The 27,393-nt window shown below is 41.3% G+C and overlaps 1 protein-coding gene across 5 annotated transcripts; it reads left to right on the forward strand.

Moving 5' to 3' along the window:
• Positions 1–1,686: 1,686 nt before the first annotated feature.
• On the forward strand, positions 1,687–27,393 carry atp8b2 (ATPase phospholipid transporting 8B2). Of its 5 annotated transcripts, XM_087174729.1 has the most exons (30): positions 1,687–2,005; positions 4,513–4,580; positions 10,670–10,728; positions 10,878–10,991; positions 12,201–12,299; positions 12,482–12,543; positions 12,652–12,724; positions 13,156–13,226; positions 13,331–13,410; positions 13,897–14,055; positions 14,136–14,224; positions 14,448–14,644; positions 14,800–14,920; positions 15,360–15,447; positions 15,813–15,847; positions 16,020–16,179; positions 16,294–16,482; positions 17,134–17,249; positions 17,508–17,672; positions 18,053–18,164; positions 19,278–19,383; positions 20,386–20,674; positions 20,809–20,992; positions 22,136–22,359; positions 22,461–22,544; positions 23,339–23,584; positions 23,715–23,853; positions 24,339–24,469; positions 25,116–25,727; positions 25,814–27,393. In XM_087174729.1, exons 2-30 carry the CDS (start codon positions 4,556–4,558, stop codon positions 25,910–25,912), a joined length of 4,128 nt encoding a protein of 1,375 aa, XP_087030855.1. In that variant the 5' UTR covers positions 1,687–2,005; positions 4,513–4,555; the 3' UTR covers positions 25,913–27,393. The 5 variants fall into 5 exon arrangements, with proteins under 5 accessions (XP_087030855.1, XP_087030857.1, XP_087030858.1 ...); XM_087174731.1 differs by lacking the exons at positions 1,687–2,005; positions 4,513–4,580 and adding an exon at positions 4,589–7,358 and having other exon boundaries at positions 25,818–27,393; XM_087174732.1 differs by lacking the exons at positions 1,687–2,005; positions 4,513–4,580 and adding an exon at positions 4,590–7,358.

Raw genomic sequence — 27,393 nt, forward strand, 5'->3', positions numbered from 1 at the left:
AAGCACGGAAGTTGCCTGGGTTTGTTTACAAAGAGCAGAGCGTGGATGAATGGGGATCAAAAGACACACGAAAAATAAAAAGTTTGAGTTGTAAACACATTTATCATGACACAAAAAGGATATAAACTGAAGAAAGCTGTTAGTAAGTTACTCGAAGATAGTTTGAGCTGCGAGGACGAAGAAAACGACCAGATTTCGAGCGACTCAGACAAAGTTTCCAAACTGTCGTGATCCGTGTAAGGACATGTGAGTAGGGCTACATCATCCTATTTAAGGCCTGTTACATCATTTTAGCATGATATATCTATCTGTCTATCTAAAATATGTGTATGCGTTATATTTATGAATATTATAATAGCTACTGACAGGTTTTCAAGAGAGTCAGAGGGGGATTTGAGGAAGAGAAAGACCCATTTGGGGAGTAGGTCTATATTTCATCATATTATCATGTATCTCTAAAATATGTGGATAGGTTACATTTATAGATATTATAATAGCATGTATGCTATTATAATACTAATATCACAATATATTGAATTATAATAGACTATTGATATTAAAATATTTACAATGCGATGTCTCCTGTAGCAACAGATTCTGCTACTAATATATTACATTTTGTAATATATTACATTAAATAGACTGTACACTGTACATATATATTTGAACAGTGATTGTCCCTTCATCCGTGTTTTAGATTGCTTTGGTCTCGAGTTAATCTGGAATACACTCAAGAGAAGCTTGTGAAATAGGGTGATCACAAAGTAATGATGTGTTTGAACCTTTGAGGCATGTTCACAAAGGTCAAGACTGTATTAAATTATGATTCTGTGACATTGACATTGTCACAAACTGTATGCAACATCAATTCACATGCAATCACTGGACAAGAGAGCAAAAAAAGGACAAGACAACAATCTCAATGTTCTTTGGAAGCCTATTTCTTTCTCAAAATATTGTTCTCTAGATTTTCTTCTTTTTCTATACATTAGCCCTGCTCCATTGTATATTCCTCGCAGTAGACAGAGGTGCATTGTCAGGAAATCACAATATGGCAGTGTCAATGCTAATGTGCCTGTATGGCCACAAAGTAAGCTCTTTGCTTTATTTTCTGTATTAACATGATAAGAAATGATACACATTGACCTCAGTTTATACATGTATTGCTGTATATTGCATTTGAAAAAAAAGGACAAAGAGGACTGAGCAATGTGAGCTTTTCTGAATCAGGGCCTGAAACATACTGGATAAGTAGCCAGTAAAAGGATGAAATCTTACTTTACAACTTTAATCTATAACAGTGAATGAATTTGCAAGCACTCAGACATAGGCTAATATTTTAACATATGTTTACACTGTAATCGTTGACTACACAGATGCAATGTAAGTTCACACAGCAGTGTTACAGTATGGGCATAATGCAGATGTTGCGACCTTGACCAGTGAACAGATGTTGGATGAGATAATGCTGACCGAACAGTAGAGGGCGCTATGACACCAAAGGAAAAAAAAAAAGTAAAGCACATGGCAAAGTGTATTTTCAGGCTGTTAAAGCAGCAAGTGTAGATTAAATAAAAACCGAACAAAGTGATAAGAACAGAAAAACATGCCATTCGCAGCTTCAATAAAGATGTTTTTTTTTTTTTTTTTTTTTTTTTTTTTAAAGACAATGGGCATCAAATCCTGACAACACGCCACCGGTGCTGAGGGAAACGTCAGATCCTCAGCGACTTCAGGGTCTTGAGTGGAGGTGGAGAAGGTGAAGGAGGTGTAGCCCCTCCTCGCCTCCCCTCCCTCTCCTCCTCTCCTCCCTGACCGAAGCCGAGCCCTCCCCTCACCTCGGCACGGTGTCTCCAGCGCGCCTCACCCTCCCACCTCGGTGGCCTTAGAGAATCACGGGCCAGTGTCGCCTCCGATTCAAACCCGAAACTTCATCATGACCTCGGCGACAAGAGCAACGAGGATGTCTCCACCAGAAACCTGTTTATAACGCCAACTTGAAAAGGTAGGTTGTGTTTCCTGAGCTGTTGTAGTTGGTGGTGATAGCCACTCTCATCATGTATGGCCAGCCGGTTCGTTATGCGGTCTTACTGTATCAGCTGGAAATATTGATGTGTGTCTCGGTTTACATTGTGAAGTGTTCAGCTACTATTACTGCACCAGACAATGTCATTTGCATTGAAGCTGCTTTGTGCATACAGTAGATACAGTTCTTAAACCACCCAACACAGTAGTAAAGAAGTTATTGCAGCATGACATTAATCGTATGTTCCCAAACTCAGAGTGAAAGTTTGTTCTGTCACTGTGCGGTGACCCCAGACATTAGTACATTAACTGCATTTACTCTAATGGATGTGTAATGGAGCAATGGTCTTCACTCAATTTCTTCTTAAATACACAATCTTAACTTTGTTACAGTTATCTTAGTCTTGTTTTTCTTTGTTGTTCTGCGCTTCCTTATGGCAGTAATTGACCTATAGTCTTATTTTAATAGCATCTCATGCAGATATCAGAAAAGTAACAGCCACCCTGAACCACCTCAATTATTATTTAAAGACAGATAATATGTTGAGTGCATTTAGCTGACACCAAGAACAATTAATAAAACAAAAGACCGCCTTATGGCCATTACCACACACATCAGCCTATCTATAAATTTAATTTCTCCTCAAGAAATAAAGGGCTAAAATCTTCCCTCAGACGAGGCCAATGACATGACGGCTCAGCTTTGTAAGAATTATTCTCTTTTGTTGTTACAGCTTGTTGATCCCTGCTTCCTTATGAAATGAATGAATGAATGAATTATCATACCATAATCTTCTTATTCATTTTAACGGCAGATATCACAAATTGATTATATTAGTATTTATTTATTTTTATTATGGTAGTATAGAGGAGAACTACACAGCACGACTCAACTTCAGAGCAGCCAAGTGCGTAATGGTTTAACTTTGTTAGAGTTATTCTGGTCTTCTGTTGTTTCACTTTGTGCTTCTGTCAAGAAAAAAAACTACAGCGATCTGCACTAATGTTGTAGTTAATTTTAACTGGATGTAGTTTGTTTTTAACTGATTTTAACTGGATGCGGATATTATAAAAAAATATTAATCTGTTCAAGAGGTGTTTCAGAGTTATTCTTTATTATTCGAAGAGACTACAAATACTGTAAAATAAACTGAAGTCAGCGACAGAAGGACTGATAGTAGTCTTGCAGTTCAAAGCCACACATTTTATTAAGGATTGTTGCTGTTCCAAATCCTCTAAAACTTCAGCCAGACTCCAGTGAGTCCAGTGAGAGAGATAAAAGGAATTCTGCCCAGGGGCTGGGAAAGGTGCTCAGATATTCAGTGTGTCCCTGGTGTTTCTCACTCCCCGGGCTGCCAGCTTTATTTCATGAGGGCACTGCGGGTCTATAGGGTTATACAAGACGCCAGCCACAGATGGAGAGCAAGAGCGAGAGAGAGAGGGAGGGATGTGGTAACTGAAAGACAGGAGAGGAGAGAGGTGAGAGAACATTGCAAACAGCTCTCATTCTCTCCCCAGGCTTGATTAGATTGATAAATAGGGAGGATATAGTGTAGAAAGTGAGTAGAAGGCATGCTATAAAAGAGAAGAGTGTATGACAGCGAAAGAGATGATGCTGGAAACTGTAGCTGAAAGCCGATCGGATGAACTCACATGGAGAGAGGCAGAGCAGCTCTTTCTCAGGAGTATTGATTGGTCACTCGCTGCCTGGAGGAATGGTCTGCCATACTGTTTGTACCTTCCAGTGTGCACTACAAAACATGAGACAAAGACGTATAACGCCTCGCCCCTGCAGCCTCATCTGTCATCTGTCTGCCTCCTCCTGACCGTTACTTAACTCAGATAAACCACAGTGAGAGAGAGCTGTGAGGTGTGTAATATTAACAGGTCAGCATAAATGGAGAGAAGAGAAGAGAAGAGAAGATGCAGGGAAAATGCTGCTCCATTACTCTGTCTCATCCACTGTAGGAGGAGACTGATAGTGGATCTGGCCCGAGCCACCAGTCCCCAGACACAGTGTGCCACAGAGACAGATGCGGCTCTCTGCTGAATGTCATTTCCTCATTATGGGTCTAACACACTAGATGTGGTCTGGTGTGTGTGTGTGTATGTGTGTGTCCAGTTATGTAGTGGTTGTAACGTCTGACTGATTTTAACTTAATCACATTGTGAAGAATACATGTTTTTCACACCCTGAAGCTAAAAAAAAAAAAAAGACATGACAGTAATTAGAGCGCTTCACCTGAATACAGGCATGGTCACTGTTCGTTTTAAAACAAAATGAGCCATTTCTCTCTCACATTTTGTATCAGAGAAAAGAATTGTTGTCTAGTATGGTTCTCACTTCACCTCCTCTTCTTCTGCTATCACTCCAGCCCCTCAGTTCTCCACTGTGTCCTCCCCAGTCACTGACTCCTCACTGCCTCTCTTCATGACTGTGCCTTCTTCTCCCCTGTCTCGTTCACCTCCTCTTCTTTCCCTCTGCAGACAGTCCCATGGGCCATAGCAGAAGGAAGCCGGCAGAGTGGAGATGTTCAGAAAGAGGCCTCCTCCAGGTTCGTACCTGACATTAAACACTCTCATTACCCTTTCAACTAGTTTCCTTCGAGTTAGTGTTCGTGGTGGCTTGTTGAGGGTGAAACAAGAAAGCTCACAAGGACCTTCAGAGTCTCGCCCTTTACCTGATAAAACAAGTACCTTAACATGTTGGTAGAAACTTTCATCATACTGTAGATTGTATTGGGGCCTTCTTCTCTGCTGTATTCTACTGTAACCACCTTTTGCTCAGGTTTGAAACATATTGGCGCATAACCCGAAACACCAGCTTCCAAATGCCTCGCACTCATGTTCCATTCAAAATGTACACACTAGGTAAATAAGTTTGTCTTTATGTTACTGTGGAAACTACATGAAAACATCACATCAGATCTCAGTGAGACAGACCGACATATGCTAATGCCAGTTATACATTTTTTCTTACTTGTATCTCCATGCGGTCTGGATACAAAATGCATATAATTGCTAATTTGCAGAGGGATCCATCCAAGCGACCCCATAAATTGCATTTAGACTCGTAAATAATGTTAAGTTAAAGAAGCTCTCTTTCACGCTGTGCTGTCATCATCAATTGCATGTTTAGGACTTGCAAACTTGACTGAGTGTGTTGGGTTGATACACACAATTTTGTTGGTCGTTGTTTTTTGCCCCTGGGGATGGAATTTTGTAGAAACTCTTATTGATGATAATACATGTCATCCATCTTTCCCCTGCCGCAGATCTGTTCTGTCTCTGAGTTTCTTTAACCTAACTGGACTATAATCACCAGTGGTGGAAGAAGTATTCAGATCCTTTACTTAAGTAAAATTACCAATACAGCAATGTAAAAATACTCCATTACATGTAAAATTCTAACATGAAAGTTCCACTTAGGTATAAGTGTCAGCAGTAAAATGTAGTTATTATTATAAATGTAAGTATTAAAGTAAAAGTAGGCCTACTGTCTGGCTGATGTATTATTATATATGACATCATGAGATGATTAATACTGGAACATCAATGTGTCAGCTACTGTTGTATCTGCTGGAGGTAGGGCTGGATTAAAATATCTATAGTTTTATATACAGGGACACCAGATAAATCTGAGGGGAGGGAGATGATTAATCAGAGAGGAAAAGAAACAACGTTCTGATACACAAATGTTTTCAGTTTCTGGACTTTTTCTCTACTCTTTGACCTTTGGTGAGATATTGGATCATATGAACATTTATTCAAATGAAACCATGTGAGATGATATGTGACCCCGACTACACACTACTTTTCGTAATACGGAAGCCAAAAAGCTTGGCAACCACTGGTTTAATCTTTAACAATGTGTTGTATTTTACGGTGAATGCTTGTTATATTATCCATGGTGTAAAATCTTAATCATGAAAGTAGGCCTAACGAATGTTGTCAAATAAATTTAGTGGAGTAGAAAGTACAATATTTCCCTCTGAAATGTTGAGGAGGGGCTTTTGCATTCGTGTTGTGGCTTTTGTATTTGTGTTGTGGCTTTTGCATTGTGTTGACCCTTCTTAGCCACCATAGTAAATGTACTCAATTACTTTCCACCACTAATAATTACATTCATATAACATACCCAATTACAACTTTGACTCTTAAATGTAGGCTATGTGACATTAATAGGATAGCTTGTGATTTACTCTGAACAAATAAGAGTGATTGTCAACCACATGTTTATCTGTACTGGTGTAAATGTAAACTACAAACAGATCACCTGCAGTACCTTGTTAGTTCTTAGCTTCATATGCCCAATGTAATATTAGGAGAATGCATTAAGCAAAGTGATAGTGGTCGGCAACCTTTAATGTGCTGGCACGAGGCTTGCCGTGCAGCACGTGCCCAGGCACCTGCCAGGCCCCTCCCACTGCAGTGCACCTTCTCCCTTTAAAAGCGTTGGGAAACTGGACTGCTGCACGAGCCACTTTGGCTCCAAACGCCACGGGCAGGCTCCAATCAGCTCATGCTTGTAGATCCAAAATGGCGCCCAGCTTCCTCATCCAGCCACTCGCTCAGCTGGAGGAGCCCTGCAGAGGCGGTTGCCATGGTAACGTCCATCCAACGCAGAGCCTATGTGGTTACGTAATGCCCACAGCGGACGGTGTTTATGTTGTGGATAAGACTTTGCACGTGGGTGCGTCAATCGATTGATAGGACCGCTGTTGTGCAGAAATTATTTAAAAAAAAAAAACATGATTGATCTTCGTTTGTGCAACAATTAGAAAAAAAACTTTACAGCCTTTAGGCTGTTAAAATGAACACTGAGGCTACGTACTAAATATTTATTAAAAACCTTGCGCAGTCGGGGCCGGTGGCAAGTGACAGATTACCGTGAAGTTGTTGACTGACCTTATTAGAAGAATGACCTCAGTGTTTCTGCGGCAGGAGGGAGACAAAATAGAGCAAGGGATGGACCGTGCGTGCGTGCGTGCGTGTGTGAGTGAGTGCATGCATGTGTGTGTGCCTGTGTGTGTTTTAGGAGGCGAGAGAGAGCAACAGAGAGGCAGGGGATGGGACAGTGCGCGGTTAATCCAACTTGACTCAAGTTGGGACCAGACCTTCATCCCCGCGTCCTTGCGGAGATGTGGCGGTCATATGTGGCGGTCACCTGTCTTTGAATCATTTACCGAAAATTCACGCGGTGACTGTTAAAGAAAAAGCCAAGATGACAGTACTGAAAGAAATCCCGGAGAAATGGTTTCCAGTCGTTCTCCCCCTGCAGAGAAAGAAACAGAAGGGACTTGATGGAGGCAAATCGAAAAAGAAGAGGACAGGTACGAGTTTGTGTGGAAGGAGTAATAGCAAACGAGCTTGGTATTTTGTCTTCACTGTTAACTGTTTTTGTTTGTCTGTTGTTGATTGTACAAACTGCATTTCACAGTTCAAATAAATCATTCCTCATTCTCATCCAAACTGAGTCCAAGTTTCATTCCTGCTCCATCTCACTCACCCCATTTTATACTTAGGTGTGTGTTTATGTACATATGTGTGTAGCTTGCATCTCAGCATATTAGCTACTAATCTGCATATCTGCATTTTTTGTTATGTACCACTTCATGTCTTTCCCTTCACTATTTTCTGGACCTGATCACCATTAGACATCATCTTCAATCATCTGACAACTGACAAACGGTCTAGATCTAATAACAGGGAACTTGCCTTGTTCATGCTCAATGTCTATTCTGCACTTTTTCACTGCCAACCAGTGGTTTTGGCTTAGTCCCACCTTTTTTTGTTTAGTTTTTAGTCCTTTGTCCCATCAGGTATTTGATAACTTGTCTAATGTGACTGGGAGTCATTGCTCAATTATAGCTGTTTCCCTGATGTATGGTGCTGACTATGAATTTGTGTTTACATGAGTGGGATGTGCACGTGTAAACAAAACTGATTTTGTCTGAATCTGAATTTTGTGTAAATAAGTGGAGGATGTCCTTGTCTCTGCTGCCTGAGACACTGATCAATCTTCCAGGCGCCAGCCTGCACTGTCGCCACTCTGCCTTGTCTGTATCCTAATTCCTTAGCTTAACTATCACAAATCACACTGGATGTGCACCTTCATTTGACCTCCAGCCCGTCAGTCTGTGACTGTGTCACTCGCATCATTTTCCAACAAATTAGATCACTTTGTGTGTGCATGCACTTATGTATGTGCACGCGCATGACTGCAGACGCTTGTGCTATCCTGTTTTTATTTAATTAAATCAGCCTCAGTGAGTGATGATCACTTCTCCACGCAGTCTGCTCCTGACTTAGGTTTAGTCACGCCAAGGACAATGACATTTCCCATAGCTCAGACTGACTATGCTCTTCGGTCATTATTGTTATGACTTCAATCTGCAAACTGTGTTGTGAGCGTGTGTGTCTCAGGGAAACATAAGGAGATTCAGAGCTGTGGCACGTGCCCTCACATGTCCAGCCATGGGGGGGAAGAGTTTTAAAGAGACAGGGGCTGGATAAAAGAAAATGAGTGCTTTTGGATTAGGCCAACGTTAGTCATTCTGTGTAAGATAGTGCGACATTAAGTATTTTAGTTTGAATCGATATTTATGTACTGCTTTATGTCTCAGTTGTTTGGGGAAACCTTATGCTCGCAGCAGAGCAAGCCTGCAACTCAAGGTTTCTCAGTAATGGAGCTCTATAGATTTATACAGACTTGCTGTGTAGCAGCTAGTCTGCGTCAGGGCTTCTAATGCCCTTGAAGCTGTCAGAGACATTAAACACTTAATGGGCATTTTGCTAAAGATGCTCACCCATTCAGGTTGGGTTGGTCGGCTTGCACGGGAGAGAATGGGACAGACATCGCCTGCTCCTTGACGTCAGATGCTGGGAAGCCTTGGTGACTCTGTGCTTACCCAGCTTACCTCTTCATGGAGGGTTAATGTAGCCTTGGCAATGCCTATCAGAAAGATCTCTCTGTTGAACACCTGCCCGAGAAAGCAACATAACGACCTTCAGATAGAGTGGAGAAATGCCAGAGCGAAAAGGGAGTTTCAACTGAATAGATTTTGGGGGATCTGCACCTACATGATCAGACAAATATGATATTGTTATACAAACCAGAGTCAAAAGAGAGGACATATCAAATATCCTCAACCCTGGACTGTATTCTTATATGGTGCATTTTTATATATACTCAGAAATCTGACAGCTGTAGCTCAAATGAACTTCAGATACACAGATTTAACATAATGTACTGTTTATACATGGTAGATATCACTTCTGGATTGTCCGGAAAATGCACTGTATTACAATATTTAGTGACCTAATAAACACCATGATACAGGATTTGATCCTTATTGCCTCTTTTGTTGCATTTGTAACTCTCACCAGATATTAGCATCTGCTACAAACTTAAAATATATTACATAAGGCAGAGATGGAGAGTAATTTGTGTTTTCTAACTTGACTAAATCCACTCTGACATCAGCCCAGCTGGGCTATAGCCGACCAGAGCTCATCTGCCGCAACAAATCTGTCTCATAACCTGACAACAAAGGGGAGCGCTCATGGATTTTCTTTAAGTGACCTGTGTTTGTTTGGTGAAGCTGAATACAGAAGCGACAAACATGTAAGGTGTGAACTGTACAAGTTGAGACAGGGCTTCACAGTGCTGCAGAAACACAGGAAACCACAGGGTCTTTGTTTATGTGTGTGCGTTTGATTCTAGGGTAATGGCTTCTGTTGTGTGATGTCCGTTCATGTTTCGCCTCGCTGCGTTTCAGTCATCAGTCAAAAGTACGTTGAAGACTTTATGGTTTCAGAGCTACAGAACCTCTGTGCATAATATATGCTTTAGCCCTGTATTTTATATCTGTGTGCATGTGTGCGTGCATGTGAGCTGTGTACAGCCCCGTGCAAAACAGGCCAGTCATTTCATTTAAAAAGCAGTCTCATCAATATTAGAGGAGATAGGCCTGGTGGAGGAGGAGGGGAACTCCAAATCTACTCGGCATCAGCATGAACAGAAACCTAAAAACAGCAGCAAGATAGAGAGCAGGGTCAAGAGTGGAGAGGTACAAGAGCTCCAGACAAAGAAGAACTTTCACTGTTTTACTTTGATTCTCTGTAGATTTAAGACTCTAGTGTAATGTAATGTAATAGGTTTCAATCTGTGTTCATCTGTGACTACCTGAAATGAGTCCCAGCACTCCTCTTGACTCAGGCAAATGTACACACATTCATACATAGCATATCAGATTGCATATCCAGTCATTAAGAGACAGAGGTGGAAGGTAATTACAAATCAGAGGTGACTCATTTGGTTAAAAGTGCCAATGTGTTTATGTATGTGCATGAGACAGAACGATCGTGTCCAACACTCTGTCTCGATTGGTGACGTCAAATAAACTCCAGCAGACACTCCGTCTTTATTGATTTATAGATAAATGCACAAACATCGTGGATTATCCTTCTTGTGTCTGTCTCCTTCACTCTCTGTCTCTCTCCAGGTCTTCAGAGGATATTTATGATATTGACATTTTTCAAGTTTGCAGCACGGATGATGTGGTTTGGGTGCTTTCTGTATATTTTTGTTTTCATACTTGATGAGCCATAATGACTCATTTCATGTCCTGTGTTTCTGCAGAGGAGGAGAGAAGGGTCAGAGCCAATGACAGAGAGTACAACGAAAAGTTTCAGTATGCGGTAAGAGAGTCTCCTTTTTTCTCCTCTACTTATTCTAATATTTGGACTCTGTCATAAAAAGATGAGAAAGCATTTTAATCTTTGAAAGAATTCATCTTAAACGTGATCGGGGATCAAATAATTTTCTTTTATTCCCTTCAATCATCCAGAGTAACTGCATCATGACATCCAAGTACAACATCATCACCTTTCTGCCCGTCAACCTGTTTGAGCAGTTCCAGGAAGTAGCAAATACCTACTTCCTATTCCTGCTTATACTGCAGGTGAGGAGAGGAAGTGAAGGAGGGATGGAAAAGAGAGTTGTGAGCATGACAGAAGGAGAAAGATGTGTGTGTCTTTGTGTGCAGATGGAGTCTAAAGTGTAAAGAGTTATTGGTTTACAATGGAATGAGAATGAAATATGTCTCAGAAAGTGATGGTTTGAGAAATGTAAATTTAAAGATATTTGTAGGTAATACAAATTAATTATAACAAGAAACGTTAATCTTATATAGAAATGGAGATATTCAAAATCAAAATAACTGCTCTAAAATCAATTCTGTGGGTGTCAGTGTGTGATAAGATGCTACTTATGAAAAATAGTAGTAGTAGACTAAACAACTTTCTGCATCTGATGGATAAGTTGGAAAAATCCCCACATTTCCTTACTGTTTTCAATGTCCCCAGTCAATTCAATACATTTGATTGATTCAGTACAGTTTAATTATTTAAACTCAACTGTGTTTATTTTTTTTATTTTATTATTTCAGTCAACATAATTATATCAAATTGATTTAATTAAATATAACTAAATTTTATCAATCTAGCTCAATCTTAATTGATTTTTTGTAATACAATTTAACTCAATGTATTTAGTTTTATTCATTTTATTCACTTATTTGAATTATTTTTAGCATAATAAAAAATTAAACTTATTTTAATTATTTTAGTATAATTAAAATAATTTAACTGTGAATTTAATTCAGTAATTCTATTTAACTATACTAGCAGCTTGAGTCTAGGGTTGGCAATGTTGGCCCACAAATTAGCAACTATTGGTTGGTATTGATTAAATTCTTGCAAAATTACAGGAAATTGTACAGCCTTTACTGCTTATTAAGCCCTTTTCAAACACATCACATCTACAGCAAAATGACATGTTAGTAAAACTAAAAACAACAAAACAAAACTTTCACACTGTGGAAGTTATTAATCTATCAGCAAACAAATACTTAGTTTAAAAAAAGCAGTCAATCATAGCTAATGCTTTTAAGCCAACATTGTGTATTGTGAATTCACGGCTGTTCACCTGCCCACTTGGAACTGTCTTAATAGCATCCAAGCACACAGTACATATGGTACAGACGGAAGCACGCAGGTTCATAGGGAACTCAGTGGTCTGCTGTGTTGCTATAGTCGGACGTAGTTGTCTCTGTATAACAAACAGCATTGCTCAAACTAATATGAAGATCAACCTCTCTGTCTCTGTCTAGTTGATACCTCAGATCTCCTCCCTCTCCTGGTTCACTACCATCGTGCCTTTAGCTCTGGTGCTGAGCATCACTGCAGTAAAGGATGCCACCGACGACTATGTGAGCAAGTATTTTACACACCACACACTCATGCAGTCTTGCATGAGGCAGGATAAAATTACAGTGAAATACAGTACAAGGATTCCTGATGATTTCTTAGCGTACAAACAAGTGGCTTCTGTAAAATAGAGCCAGCTTGACTCAGCTCCTAAAAAGATCATGGTGATCTTTGTTTCCTGCAGTTTCGTCACAAGAGCGACAACCATGTGAACAACCGTCAGTCTCAGGTCCTCATCCGTGGCTCGTGAGTTTGATGTTTTGTCTTTATAACTTAGAATATTCCCTTTATTGTTAAATCCATCCATCAATTCCACAGCTTCTGCAACTGTTACTATCTCTCTTGGTTTTGCAGTCTTCAGAATGAAAAGTGGATGAATGTTCGAGTGGGTGATATCATCAAACTGGAAGACAACCAGTTTGTGGCAGTAAGTGTCCAACACAGTGATGTTTATTACCACACACACACACACACTCACACGCACGCACGCACACACGCACACACAGTGATCTGTACTCCTGCAGGGCCCATTTTAATTAGGACCACTTTATTACAACCTAGCAGTGGACTGTTCAGGGTTTTCTAATCGTTTTCGATCTGCATGTGATCATGAGGGCTATTTATGCTGTATTATGGACCAAATGCTATAATGATCAATGGATTTCATTAGATTGCAGCATGTGCCTCATTAGATGACACTAACTACAGTAGTTAATTACTAACTTTCTTGCAGATGCAATTACAGATTTTTTGCTTTGGGAGTAGATGCAAACTGTCATCAGTGCTTTTCCAAATCTGTTCCTGTGCTGTCAGTGCCGTGCAGTGGATGCTAACCTCAGCAATCATATCTATTTTCAGGCTGACCTGCTCCTGTTGTCCAGCAGTGAACCTCACGGGCTCTGTTACATCGAGACAGCCGAGCTGGACGGGTCAGAAAACACACCACACCTCACCCTCGACTCATAGTACCTCACAGTCTGCAGGAGCAATGGGACACTACATCTAAATCACTATATGTTATATTGCCTTGCAGAGAGACCAATATGAAGGTGCGTCAGTCTGTCTCAGTGACATCTGAACTTGGAGACCCCAACAACTTGGCTTCATTCAACGGTGAGATTTGAAAACAATTCCATCTTCTTCTCTTGGTTTCTCGTTCAGTTCACCTTCCTTTCGCAACTCTATAAAGGTCAATGATTTTCAGTCTGCCCCAGATTTTTGCACATGAACACACACACACACACACATTTTCTGTCTTCCCCTGCCAGCATCACCCGCCCACCAGCACACCAAACCGTGCTTTCGTGTCAGCACAGCGCACCCACACGTGTACACACACTCTCCGCTACTGCTCAGAAAAATGCATAACTGCAGCCAATCAACCCACACTTTGCCTTATATCAGCTTACAAAAGGTGTGTGTGTCAACCTTTGTGTGTGTGACAATGTCATGACGATGATTAATTCATCACTACAGCATACAGCTAGGAAAATAAACCTAGTACCATAATTGGATTTTTTGAACTTTGTGATATAGCCTCTGGTTTACATTTGTGTGTTTGTGTGTATTTTGTGCGCCCGCACTCTTCTGTGTCTGAAGGTGAGGTGGTGTGTGAGCCCCCTAACAACAAGCTGGATCGTTTCTGTGGCACTCTGTACTGGAGAGACAAGAAATACACTCTAACCAACCAGAATATGCTGCTACGAGGATGTGTCCTCCGCAACACTGAAGCCTGCTATGGCCTGGTCATCTTTGCAGGTTGGTGTGTCTGCATTTATTTGCATCTGACATGTGTGTGATGCATTTATCAGGTCTAACTTTCCCTGTTTTTATCACAGGCCCAGATACAAAGCTAATGCAGAACAGCGGCCGCACTAAGTTTAAGCGCACGAGCATCGACCGTCTGATGAACACTCTGGTCCTGTGGGTAGGACACCCCAAACCTCTCACTTTCATGGCTCATAACTATTTCAAGAAATGATCTCAATGGCTTCAATCTAGTTTCATATATCCCCTCTAATAATATATTCTACCCCAATGTGGGCTCAACTGACCAAAGATCCAATTGTAAGATATCTGATTGTACATTTAGGCACCCTACTCTCATGTTCTCTGTCCTCATTGTTTCTCCATCTGTGTGTCTCTGTCAGATCTTTGGCTTCCTCGTGTGTATGGGTGTGATCTTGGCTGTTGGCAATGCAGTGTGGGAGAGAGAGGTGGGGTCCTTGTTTCAGAGCTACCTGCCCTGGAACCCTCCGGTGGACAATTTTCTGTTCAACGCCTTCCTCTCCTTCTGGTCCTACGTCATCATTCTCAACACCGTGGTGCCTATCTCTCTGTATGTCAGGTGAGGAGAAGTCTATGACTAAGAGACAAGGTGTATGTAAGAGCGATGGAGGACAAATATAAAACACAAACAGTGAAGAGAGTGTTTAATATGCTGTTGCCTGTATTTCAGTTTTTCATTTAACTCTCTCTCTCTCTCTCCTGTTTGTGTATCAGTGTGGAGGTGATCAGGCTGGGTCACAGCTACTTCATTAACTGGGACCAGCAGATGTTCTGCTCACAGTGTAACACAGCAGCTGAGGCCAGGACCACCACTCTGAACGAGGAGCTGGGCCAGGTGGGCATCCACACTTCGATATCAAATACTGTGTGTGTGTGTGTGTCTGTGTGTGTGTGTGTGTGTGTGTGTGTGTGGGTGTGTGTGTGGGTGTGTGTGTGTGAGTGATAATGATATTTCATGCATGTTCTGCCCGTCCATCCTAGTTTCTGTTGCTTTTCTGATGCTTCTGATGCTTTGTTAATCAATTTTCCATTTGCATTCATTTAAAAAATAATTTCTACAGTAACTGAAAGAGGGAACCACTTGTTTCATGCTTCACAAATGAAATGCACCTGCAGATTGAGCAGAATCTAAATTCAGAGATGAGGTTTCACTTTCTCAGGCTATGGTCAGGATAAGCTAAACCCATTGTAATGATTTTTTTTTAAAGTTCAGAATACAGTGTTTTTAAAACCTAGTTTAATATTATTTTTAAACCTATTCAATTTATTTTTAGGTTGAATACATATTCAGTGACAAGACTGGAACTCTCACTCAGAACATCATGAGCTTCAACAAGTGCTCCATCAATGGACAGACTTACGGTAAGTGCACACATTAAGTAAGTAAACACACATATTTACAGTATACTTGTGCTGAATCACTGTGCTCACACACAGACAAGACATACAGGTAACGCTTTTTCCAGGTCCCATTGGAAACAGAAGTGGATATTGATGTCTGTTAATGAACTACTTTTCCACTTACCTACTGTTTAGTTTCCTATTTTCTTACTTAAAAAAACAAATAGAATGAGCAGGTATTTAATAACCATGTGCCCTTATAATATCCTTGTAATTAACAGCTAGATACCAGATAATTCTTTAGGAAATTATGTGTAAAGTTTTCAGGAAATTAGCTGGATATTCACAACAAAGTCTTACACATCTGGTGTTTGTGTTGCTCTAAGGTGAAGTTACAGACCCACTTGGACCTCAGCCGAAGGTAAGCAACCTCAAACAACTCTACTCTTACTAAAACACACATTTACATAAACACACACACACATATATATATATATATATATATATATATATATATATATGTGTGTGTGTGTGTGTGTGTGTACCACTAGTTTATGGCATATTATCAGACATGACTCTCCATTTATCTTCAGAGACTGGACTTTACTCCCTTCAACCCCCTGGCGGACCCAGACTTCTGTTTCTATGACGACACGCTGTTGGAATCAGTGAAAGTGGGAGACTTGCACACTCACGAGTTTTTCCGCCTGCTCTCCCTCTGTCACACTGTCATGAGTGAAGAGAAGAGTGAGGGTGAGAAGCACAAGGGGATAGGCTAATCTGAAACACAGCGAACAATGACACCAACACGCAACTTGTCCATTATTTATTGTCCATTATTTGTTATTATTTTATCTGTCTACCCAGGAGAGTTGGTTTATAAGGCTCAGTCTCCAGATGAGGGCGCTTTAGTGACAGCAGCTCGAAACTTCGGTTTTGTGTTTCGCTCCCGAACACCTGGGACCATCACCACGACCGAGATGGGACGAACTGTCACCTACACTCTGCTCGCCATTCTGGACTTTAACAACATACGCAAAAGGATGTCTGTTATAGGTGCGCAGGTTTTATCATTATGAAAAAAGTTGAAACATTTCTCTATTGATTTTTAAATCTGAACGTGTGTGAAAATCATATTACAAATCATTCAAACGACAATAAGGATGAAATAAGATTTTTAAAATACAAAATATGCAGCATTTACAGTCTGCATTTTAAAAAGTTCCTCTGAGTTTTCATCACATTTTCTCTCATTTACTGTAATTAGAGCGATCAGCACCTTCACGCAGCCAGGAACACAATCATTTTTAGTGCATGCAGGTGAAACAAACTTAGGTTCAAATAAAACTTGTATCTGTGGTGAAAATCATAAGACATATTAGTCATATTTACATTTTAACCCTCAGTGAGATTTCACTGTGTGTTCCTCCCATTTCTCCTCTTGTTAGCTGCTGGAGAACTGCCCAGAAATCACTGGTCATAAATCACTCTTGCCCTAGCAACAACTTTTGGTCTAGCAACCGATCAGTGAGACCACAAGAGTCTGAGCACACACACACGTACAGCAGCACCAAACAATATTAAGAGAGACAGCCTGTGTGACCCACTGTATGTACAACTGACATTTGTTTAAGCATTTGGTTATTTGAAGGTGCATGGATCCCTTGGAGTATTTTGTCTTCATTACACACTGTTATTCATTTTCAGTGCGTAGCCCAGAGGGCAGGATCCGTCTGTACTGTAAAGGAGCTGACACTGTGCTGCTAGAGAGACTCCACCCCTGTAACCAGGAACTGATGAATATCACCTCAGACCACCTCAATGTGAGTGGACAAACAAGTGCTTCAACTCGCAGACAGAGGTGTACTGCCATCTAGTGTCTGCACGTTCTAAAGCAGCAGTAACATTGTTTTTGCATCTCCCTCTTCCTGATGTGTATCACCATGACATGAGACAGAGCTCATTACTTTAGCCTAAAAACCCAACAATAGCTGAATAAAGTACCATCAACGCAACTGTGTGTATCTTTGTGTCAGACTGTGGGTATATTGTTTATGCTTGTGTTTGTACATGTCTGTCAGGAGTATGCAGCAGATGGGCTGCGGACCCTGGCCCTGGCCTACAGGGACCTGTCAGAGGACGAGTGGGAGGCGTGGTCAGAGAGCCACCGCTGCGCTGAAAAGGCCACGGACTACAGAGAGGACCGACTGGCAGCTGCTTATGAGCAGATAGAGCAAGACATGATGGTCAGTGACTTGGACAGAGAGTGTGCGTGCGTGTGCAGTTTATATTTAAGCGGTGTTCCTTCAGTAGCAGTCTGACTTTCATTTGTCTCACTTAACATACGCAGTACTTTCCCCAAACGAAATAAAAAAGGGAACTTGGTTAATTGTTGAGAGGAATTTCCTTTTTTTTAAACTGTAGCTGGAACAAAATTGTCAGGTCATCCTGTTGTAGAGCATTACTTATTTAACAGTTGATTGAATGAGAACAATTAGCGGTAACTTGTTTTCCAATGCATTATTCAAGCCATTTAAAGTCATAACATGAAAATCACTTTTAAGTCCCTCTGAAGTTTTCTGCTTGTATGATACTGGAAGTTGTTTCCGTCTGCCTGCATGTCCAGCTCCTGGGTGCCACAGCTATAGAGGACAAACTGCAGGAAGGTGTACCAGAGACCATCGCTATCCTCTCTCTGGCCAACATTAAAATCTGGGTTCTCACTGGAGACAAGCAGGGTGAGACACACATGCAACAACTTTTCACGAGCAGTTTGCATAGCACCAAGGTTTAAACACATGAAGAGCTGCATCTTTGTGGTGAGGTGTGTACTGTTGAGGTCAGTATTGTTACTGAGGCCATGTCCTCTGTGCCTATCCGCCTACTGACTTAAACCATTCACGTATGTATAAAATGACAAAAGGTCTATCCAGCAGCGTACATCTATAGTTTCCGAACTGTCAGCAATTCAGAAACAGATCAAATTCGGGTTCCCAAGACAAAAGAATATTGTTGGTTTAAGCTGGTGATCTCACAGACCAGGAGTGAATCTTTACCAGAGAACTGCGGGCAGTCAGCACGACGTTGGTGTTTCAATGCTGGAGAGATGTGCTGGGTCAGCAGGACAGCAGCCACATAATTATAGATGTTTGTGGCTGCAAGAGCCCATAGACTGGTGCAAAAAGCATGTGGGCAAGATAAGGTGATAAGCAGTGAATGAGCTGAAAACTCTTGATAGAAACAGAACTGTGCAAGGATAAATAAAAAGGATTTCCAGTATTTGCTAGATTATGACATAGGGCCGAACAATTAATCAAACATTATCCAAATCGAAATATCCACATCGCTGGAGCTGCAATTTTTTGATAAAGGTAAAATGTGTCACAACATACCATAAATAATTATTTTGGTGCTACAGAAACACCCCAGGCTTCAAATCATATTCTCCAGATGTAAGAGAACATGCTTGGCTGGTACAGACCCCAGAAGAAATCACATTATCAACATTTTTATATTTTTTTCAGTGAAAGTGAAATGCAAAAATTACCATTCGCATCATAATCGTGACTCATATCGCAATCGCAATATCTGTCAAAATGATTGCAATATGATTTATTTTGCATATTGTTCAGCCCTACTATGACACCTTAATAAATAGGACTCTAATTAGTTTTAAAATTGTGCTGTCATTCACTTTGTGGAAGAAAGTTTCACTTTTCTCAGTTTGTTATGAAGATTTTTAAAAGCTTAGCTTTGAATCTATCTGAAATATTATTGGGGCAAATGGTCTCTTTATCATGTGTCTCTAGTATGTTCAGCTGAAATGCTTTCTCACTCTCTCACACTTGCAGAGACGGCTGTCAACATAGGTTACTCCTGCAAGATGCTGACAGATGACATGACCGAGGTGTTCATCATCAGTGGGCACACAGTCCAGAGCGTACGGCAGGAGCTCAGGTCAGTCTGTTTGTTTGGATGGACAGCTGCATGTCCGCTGTAGTATACACACTGTGAACTCAAATGACATAAGATAGGTGTTGGCCAGAAAGAAAGAAAGAAGTGCACGCATTACTGGAGTAGGTGTGGTGGCACAGTGTTCTAGAAACTGTATGAGAATCACTGAACAATATCCACTGCTTCAAACCAAAAAGCTACTTACAAGTATCTGCATGCGCAACTAGTCATACAAGTACAAATGACTCCTCCAAAAAGTGTAGATTTTTAGTCAGTTCACTTCGCATGAAAAATCTAGTGTAAAACTAGATCGCCACAATCCTGTCTGCTTTGAGAAATCATTGAAACAATATCATTGGAATGGCTGAATGAAACAAATTTTTTTTTTCACCTTCATGTAAATATGATTTCTGAGTCCATAAAGGAATCAATAGCTTATATACATTTCTCACAGTGTTAATTGACACTCCTATGACTGTCACGTATGAGCACACACTGTATTTCCCTAATATGTGGTTCTCAAAAGTTTGCATGATCTTCTGCATTCAATAGTTCCCATAACTTGTGCAAATTGCAAAAGTGTTGAGTTTAGCTCAGTTAACTTTACTGGCATAACAAGGAAAGTTGTTAGGAAGATGCCATGGTGAGCTCATAGGAAAGAGCATACATGTTATGTCTTAAAATATCTTAATGCATCTTAATGCAATGATTCAGGTGCTCCTGAACACCTGATACATAGAGGTCGACTATAGGAACTGACACATCAGCAATAACATTAGGATCTGGGCACAACTCACCACAGTTAGTCTCCTCCCTGACATTCACCTACTCTTTTTTTTGCTACCTTCCTATTTTTATCTCTACTTGATTTGCTTACTCAGCTGTGTCTGTTTTCCTTCTATCCTATCCCTCGTTCATCTCCTCTGTTGTCTCCTCCATATAGCCTGCTGTGTTTTAGTGCTGTCTGTATGACCCTGTTGATGTGGAGTTTATCTTCCTCTCCAGGAGAGCGAGGGAAAGGATGATTGAACTGTCACGAAACAGAGATGGAGGGAAGGAGGCGGGGATGGAGAGATGGGGAGAGGCGTGTTTCATGGGAAATGGTCTCAGAGAAGGACAAGAAGGAGAAGGAGGAGGCGTAGGAGGAGGAGGAGGAGGAGGCGTAGTTGGAGGAGGAGGAGGAGGAGGAGGAGGAGGGAAACAGCTGCACTGCTCTACTCCTCCTCCACCTCCCTCCAACCTCATGGAGAACATCTCTGGAGAGTTTGCCCTCGTTATCAACGGTCACAGCCTGGTATGAATAACAATGTGTTATCAACAAAACATGTTTTTCTCCTTAAATAGTTTTCCTCCAAAGCTACAACTCTGTCCCTTTACTGTACATTTACCCTTAAACTTCTCAACTCTCTCTTTCCTGTTCTTTGATAGGCCCATGCTCTAGAAGCAGACATGGAGATGGAGTTTGTGTCGACGGCATGCGCATGCAAAGCAGTGATCTGCTGCAGAGTCACCCCACTGCAAAAAGCTCAAGTGGTGGAGCTCATCAAGAAACACAAGAAAGCCGTCACTCTGGCTATAGGAGATGGCGCTAACGATGTTAGCATGATCAAAAGTGAGTTATGGCGGGAGGACCATTAGTACATGAAGGATGGCAGAGAGGAAAAGAGGAAGTGTAACTGGATTATTGTTGCGACGGAGCGGAAAGAGAGAAGTAGGATTTCATGAGGTCGGCAATGGAAAATCTCTGCAGAAGTATGGTAGTAGAAGATGATGACTAGTAGTGATGGAGGCTGTGTGGAAATGTGTGTTGCAGTATGTGCAATGTCCTCTTCAAGTCAAGAACTAATTTCTTTGCATCTTCAATGTTTTGCTTATCCTTTTAAAGCCTACTAACGTGCAGGTTGGCCGCTCGTGACAAACCCATGCTGTTCAGACAAACATTGATCAAAGCCGCAGAACTTTGTGAAATCCCAATGTTTCCAAATCTGTAGAGCTGAACTTTGAGGAAATGTCAGTAAAATGATGAAGACATCTAGAATATTTGCATTTGCATTGAGTGTTGTGTTTGAATATCTCACTAGGTTTATAAGGCTTCTAACTTTATTAATAGCTGGAACAAGGTGATACAGGAGGATACTGTCAGTCAGTGTGCTGAGTAAGATTGGTTTTCTACCCTTGTGCTGATTCAGGGGATTAAAAGGAGGTAAATAGATGTTTTTAGCTCAACCCAAGAACCCCATGTTCTGTTACTCTAAGTGTGTTTGTAATAGTCAGCAGTCAGTCAACTCTCACAATAGTTTTGTAAGTGTTGCATTACCTTCCATGTCGGTCTGTATACGTACATCATGTCTACACGAATACGTGCCTGTGTCGTCAAATGAATTTATGCAAGTACAAAGCAGAAATGCAATGAGTGCAGCAGTGATGGGTGGGGCTGGTTCACATCCTGTGATTTGTGATTACAGTCGCAAACATTTTTTCTGACACATTTGTTGTATCTGTACAACAGTTTAATTGGGCTTACTTAATACTAAAGGGTATAGTTGGGATGAGAGATGAGATCATTGCTCAATGATAAAGATCATCAAATGACTTATTCATACCATAGTTATTTTTGCTAGATGTATGAAGAAAGTTCCATGTAAAAAAAAAACAAAACCCTTCAATAAAGCCAAAAAAGTCCCACAGCGGACAACTTGACATGACATACTTTTCTTTCTCTCTCTGTCTCTGTCTCTCTTCTCCGCTCCTCCAGGCGCTCATATTGGAGTTGGTATCTCAGGTCAGGAGGGGATCCAGGCCGTACTAGCCAGTGACTACTCCTTCTCCCAGTTCCGCTTCCTTCAGCGCCTCCTGCTTGTCCACGGCCGCTGGTCCTACCTGCGCATGTGCCGTTTCCTCTGCTACTTCTTCTACAAGAATTTTGCCTTCACCATGGTGCACTTCTGGTTCGGCTTCTTTTGTGGCTTCTCTGCTCAGGTCAGAGAGTAGATGTCATGGGGACAAGAAGCAGGGGTTAACGAATCACAGTCGCGATTTTAACAGTGTGTGTTTATTTGTCTCTCTCTCCTCTCATGTAGACTGTGTATGATCAGTACTTCATCACACTCTACAACATAGTCTACACCTCCCTCCCTGTGCTGGCCATGGGGATATTTGACCAGGTCTGTTCAATCTGTTACTATGTATTGAGATTTCATGAACACTGCATATGCTGTATTCTTTCCATGAAACAGAAGAACCACAAGATTGTTGATGAGTTCTCCGTCCCTTTTTTAATCTGTATCAGCCATGACAACAGAAACAGTAAGGAAAGATGAGCCATTTTTTTTTTGCCATGCTAGTGGTCTAGCTCTGCATATGGTTATCAATCTACGGTTTTGGTCCAGATATTGGCTGCAACAACTACTAGATAAATTGCTATGAAACTTGGGCTTTCATGGTCTCCATAGGATAAATCCTGATGACTTTGGTAATTCCGTGACATCCTTCTAGCGCCTTCATGAGGTTCACATTTTAGTATTTTAGTATATGACTGTTCAACAACTATTAGTTGGTTTGCCATGACCTTTTGTACAAATATTCATGTTCCTCTCAGGATGAATTGCAGTAACTTTGATGATCCCTTAACTTTTCATTCAGTGCCATCATCAACTCAAACTTTTAATTTGTCCAGTACTTTTTGTTGCATTCCCTTCAGCCTTAGCTGTACTGTGTGTGTAGTGCTAATTCACATGCTAATGTGCAAAAGGTGGTGAACATGGTAAACACTATACCTGTTAAACATCTGCGTAATATTAATTGATATTTTCATTGCGAGCAGGTTAGCATGCTGACATTAGCATTTAGGTCATAGTCACTAGCATGGCTTATTCATGTAATTTAAAGGTAAACTAGAGCAAGGCCTACAGGTATTTGTTTTCATCAATGCAGTCCCTCATTTACTGTCTTATTGTAGGATGTTCCTGACCAAAGGAGTCTGGAGTATCCTAAACTGTACGAGCCTGGGCAGCTCAACCTCCTCTTCAACAAGAAAGAGTTCTTCATCTGCATCGCCCAGGGCATCTACACATCAGTGGTGCTGTTTTTTGTCCCCTACGCTATCCTGTCTGATGCCACTCAGAGCAACGGAGTGCCCCTCGCCGACTACCAGACCTTTGCTGTCACCACGGCAACAGCCCTGGTCATTGTGGTCAGCGTACAGGTGATTGAGCCCAGAGTGGTGTTGGCTTTCCTTAGAGCTGGGAACCTCTATATTTAACTGCTGTTTGTTCCATCACTGTGTATTAACTGTGCACCTCAGCTGTTGTTTTTGCATGTGCTTTTGTGTGTAGATCGCTCTTGACACAGGCTTCTGGACAGTCATCAACCATGTGTTTGTGTGGGGCTCTCTGGGCTCCTACTTCACCATCATGTTCGCTCTGCACAGTCAGACCCTCTTCAGGATCTTTCCTAATCAGTTCCACTTTGTAGGTCAGTCCCCTTGTTCTGTTTACTTGTCCGTCACACACAATACTGTATTTTCAACATAGAGAGAAATATGTAGCCAATATTCTTTACACAAAGTAATCACAAACAGTGATGCTAAATTAAAAGTAAATGTAGCAAAAGTATATTAAGATTGAATCTGGAAAAATCAAGTCAGATATACATAACAAAAAATGCCCTTACACATGTAATAAGCTTATGTCTGTTGATGATATCAGCACATGAATATATTGTTCAGGCTGTATCACGTGCCCAGCCACACCCAAAGACAAATGTGAAGCTTTGTAAACACTTAATATTCACCAACACTTAAATTAGGAATTGATGTTCACTGTAGTCACCTCCTGAAATCATTTCACTCCACCAGTCAGATCATAAAGCAAAGATGTCTAATATTCATGTGTGTTCAAAGTTCTATAAATTCCTAAAATGTCATGTTTGTGTGTCCATGTTTATGTTTGTAACGACAGGTAGTGCCCAGAGCACATTATTGCAACCAGTCGTGTGGTTAACTATTGCACTGGCAACAGCAATATGCATAGTTCCAGTTTTGGCATTCCGCTTCCTCAAGCTGGACCTTAAACCTCAGCTCTCAGACACGGTAAGAAAACACACAAAAACACGACGTTTCTAACACTGATGTCTCCATCGTCTTCATTGCATCATATCCATCTTGACTTCCATCATGTCAGGTGGAAACTGGGCTCAGTCGATAATTAACTGCAAACATACAAACAGTTCATCTGAGTATGTGATGATTGATGAATTCATGCTTACCGTCACTGACCTCATGCACTTAAAATACTGTGCAAATATTGACATGAACAGTGGACCGTAATGATGCAAGCTGATTTTGGCGCACGTATATAAGATGAGTGTGTGGCCTTCTCAGTCACTGTGTCTTGAGCTAGCTGAACATCCAAACAAAGCCACTGACATCATGTTGTGTTCCGTTGTTGATTATTTGTAGTTTGTAGTTTACGCTATCAAGTGCAAAAAGTCTTGAGTTTGAGTGTCAGGGAAAAAATGTCAAGAGCAGTTTGATTTTGAAAAATGCACGGCATACAAGTGGCACAAGAGCAATCAAGAGAGTCATCAATCAATATGATCATTTACCAACCTTGAATATTGGTTTCTTGTGTTTCCATGTAGCCTTTAATGATCAAGTAGACTGTGATGAACCAACAATAACATGTCACTAAGTCTATAAATGATGTCCGCCCTCCTCTCTTCTGTTCGTGCTCCAGGTGCGCTACACTCAGTTGGTGCGGCAGAAGAAGCGGAAGCCAGTAGGACGCAGCGTGGGAGGTGCGTGGCGTGGCGTGGGAAGCGTGTCAGAGGGTCGTCTGGGCACTCGGGGTGGTTCTAGGAGGTCAGGCTACGCCTTTGCCCACCAGGAGGGCTTTGGAGAGCTGATCACCTCAGGGAAGAACATGAGGCTCTCTTCGCTGGCCCTGGCCACCTTTGCCTCCAGACACAGCTCCAGCTGGATCGACACGCTCCGCAGAAAGAAACACACTCACTCTCACACTCCCCCCAGCGCCTCGGGGGAGAGTAGTCCAGCACCCAGTTATGTCTCTGGGTCAGTTCCACCACTCTCAAACTCTTCCTCTGTTCTGGGCGGCTCACAAGATACACCCATCGAGGAGGAAACGGTCTCAACACCACAACACCAAAATACACAGGCTGTTCCCGCTGCATCCGCACAAACCCAACCAGCTATAGCGCCGGATGTAGAATCAGCTGCAGCTCAGGGTCCAGCTCAGGCCCTCAATGCTGGCCCCCTTAGCTCGTCAGCAGTGAGATGCCATGGGGGAGACTCACCTGGAGGGTGGACATTCACTCTGGGGACTGTGCAGGTAGGCTGCTGTTATTTTCTATTCATGTATCAGTTAACAAAACAGTTACAACACACGTATGTATTAACTCTTACTCTCTCCAATAGGAAGCTCTGTTTGGTTGGAAGAGTATTGGGGCCCGCACCAGTGCTGCCAGCAGCCCAGGTCCACCCTCTGTTGCCAAGGAAACCAGGCAGATTGAATGAAACAATCATTATAAATGGAGGAGTTACTTGTTCGCTACTGTCCATCAGATGTTTGCACACACATAGAGGATGTGCTTTTCTGGAGAGATACTGAGACACCAGGGGCACATAGACTGTTGTAAAAACACGTAGTGCTCTCCTCTCTGTTTCCCAGCTGATACGTCTCAAAATAAATAATTTACATCCGAATCGCAGGAGGAAGTGACACTTCTTGAAGATATGGACATCGCCAATTATGAATTGGAATTTCTTACTTACTTACTTCCCACGGCATATGACGACTGTTCATGAATGACTGATAGAACATTGTGAGATTTACAGTATATAACTGAGGGACAGCAGCGGGTGCAGAAACAGATTTCAGGATAACTTATTATTAATTATATAAACGATTGTTTCCACTTTCACAAAGATTAACCTCATTCACAGCCAAGTAACACAGTATTTATGAAACTCAACAGCAATTTGAATGAATGAGCAGTATAATTTTCAACCAGTGAGGTGCAGACATTATCTGTAAAAGTGTTTTTTGTCTCAGTGTTCACTATAGTTCTCAGTGAGAACGGTCCCTTATGTTACAGGACATTGCAAGACTCTTGCAAGATTGGTATCCCTTTTCTCTCATTGATATGTTTTCCTACTTATTTTACCTCTACTCCACATGTTTTCTTTTCTTTTTTTGCATCATATTGATGTGTTTTATACTGGCCTAGTTGAGTTGCACCTTAAAGCAAGCTCTCAGTGCTTTTTTCTCCTATTTGCACGTTAGGCCTTTTTTTGGTCTGACAAAGGCCCAGATCATGTGAATGTATGTCTAATTTAATGTCTCATACATCACACTCTGAAAAACAGAATAAAAAGACAAAGTGCCACTGATTTACTTTAGGTTGGACCTGGGCGCAGTGCAAAGAAATAAAGAAACTTTGTGAAAATCAAAAAGATATTTAAGCTATTTAAAAGTGGTTTGTCAAAGTCTCAATCATACATGTTGTCAAGTTTTGTCTGAACAGTTGTGTGGATTCATACTGTATACACTTCAGTAAAGTGCTTTCATTTATTATTTTTCCTCTTTATTTTTATTTGGATGAAGGGAAGGTGTTTGGGGATAATCATGCCTTAACAATGCCAAACTTTTGGTCCTCTAACCTCTCTTTTCTGATTCGTCATCCATAAGTCAAGCGTAGCATCCCGTCTGACCCAGACTGGTGTGAGATAATCAGTAAGTAGGGTCAGCAGAGGAATCATATAAATCTGCTGTCAGATCTCCCCCTGTACTACCATCATCAACAAAGCAGCTGACACACCAGAATGTTGACATGCTCTGAAACAATAAGGTAAAAACTTATGGAAATGAATGTACTGTACTGTATTTGGCCCCAAGAATTGTTCCAAGCACGGGTCATTACTTAGGTGAAATGTGGAGCTGTTGAATGGTGGTCAATAAACATGTCATCTCTCTTTCACATGAGAGAAACTGAAAA

Source organism: Seriola lalandi, unplaced genomic scaffold (assembly GCF_002814215.2).
Source record: "Seriola lalandi dorsalis isolate HSWRI2012SDOR001 ecotype SW California unplaced genomic scaffold, Sedor1 jcf7180002054376, whole genome shotgun sequence".
NCBI classification, from domain to species: domain Eukaryota; kingdom Metazoa; phylum Chordata; class Actinopteri; order Carangiformes; family Carangidae; genus Seriola; species Seriola lalandi.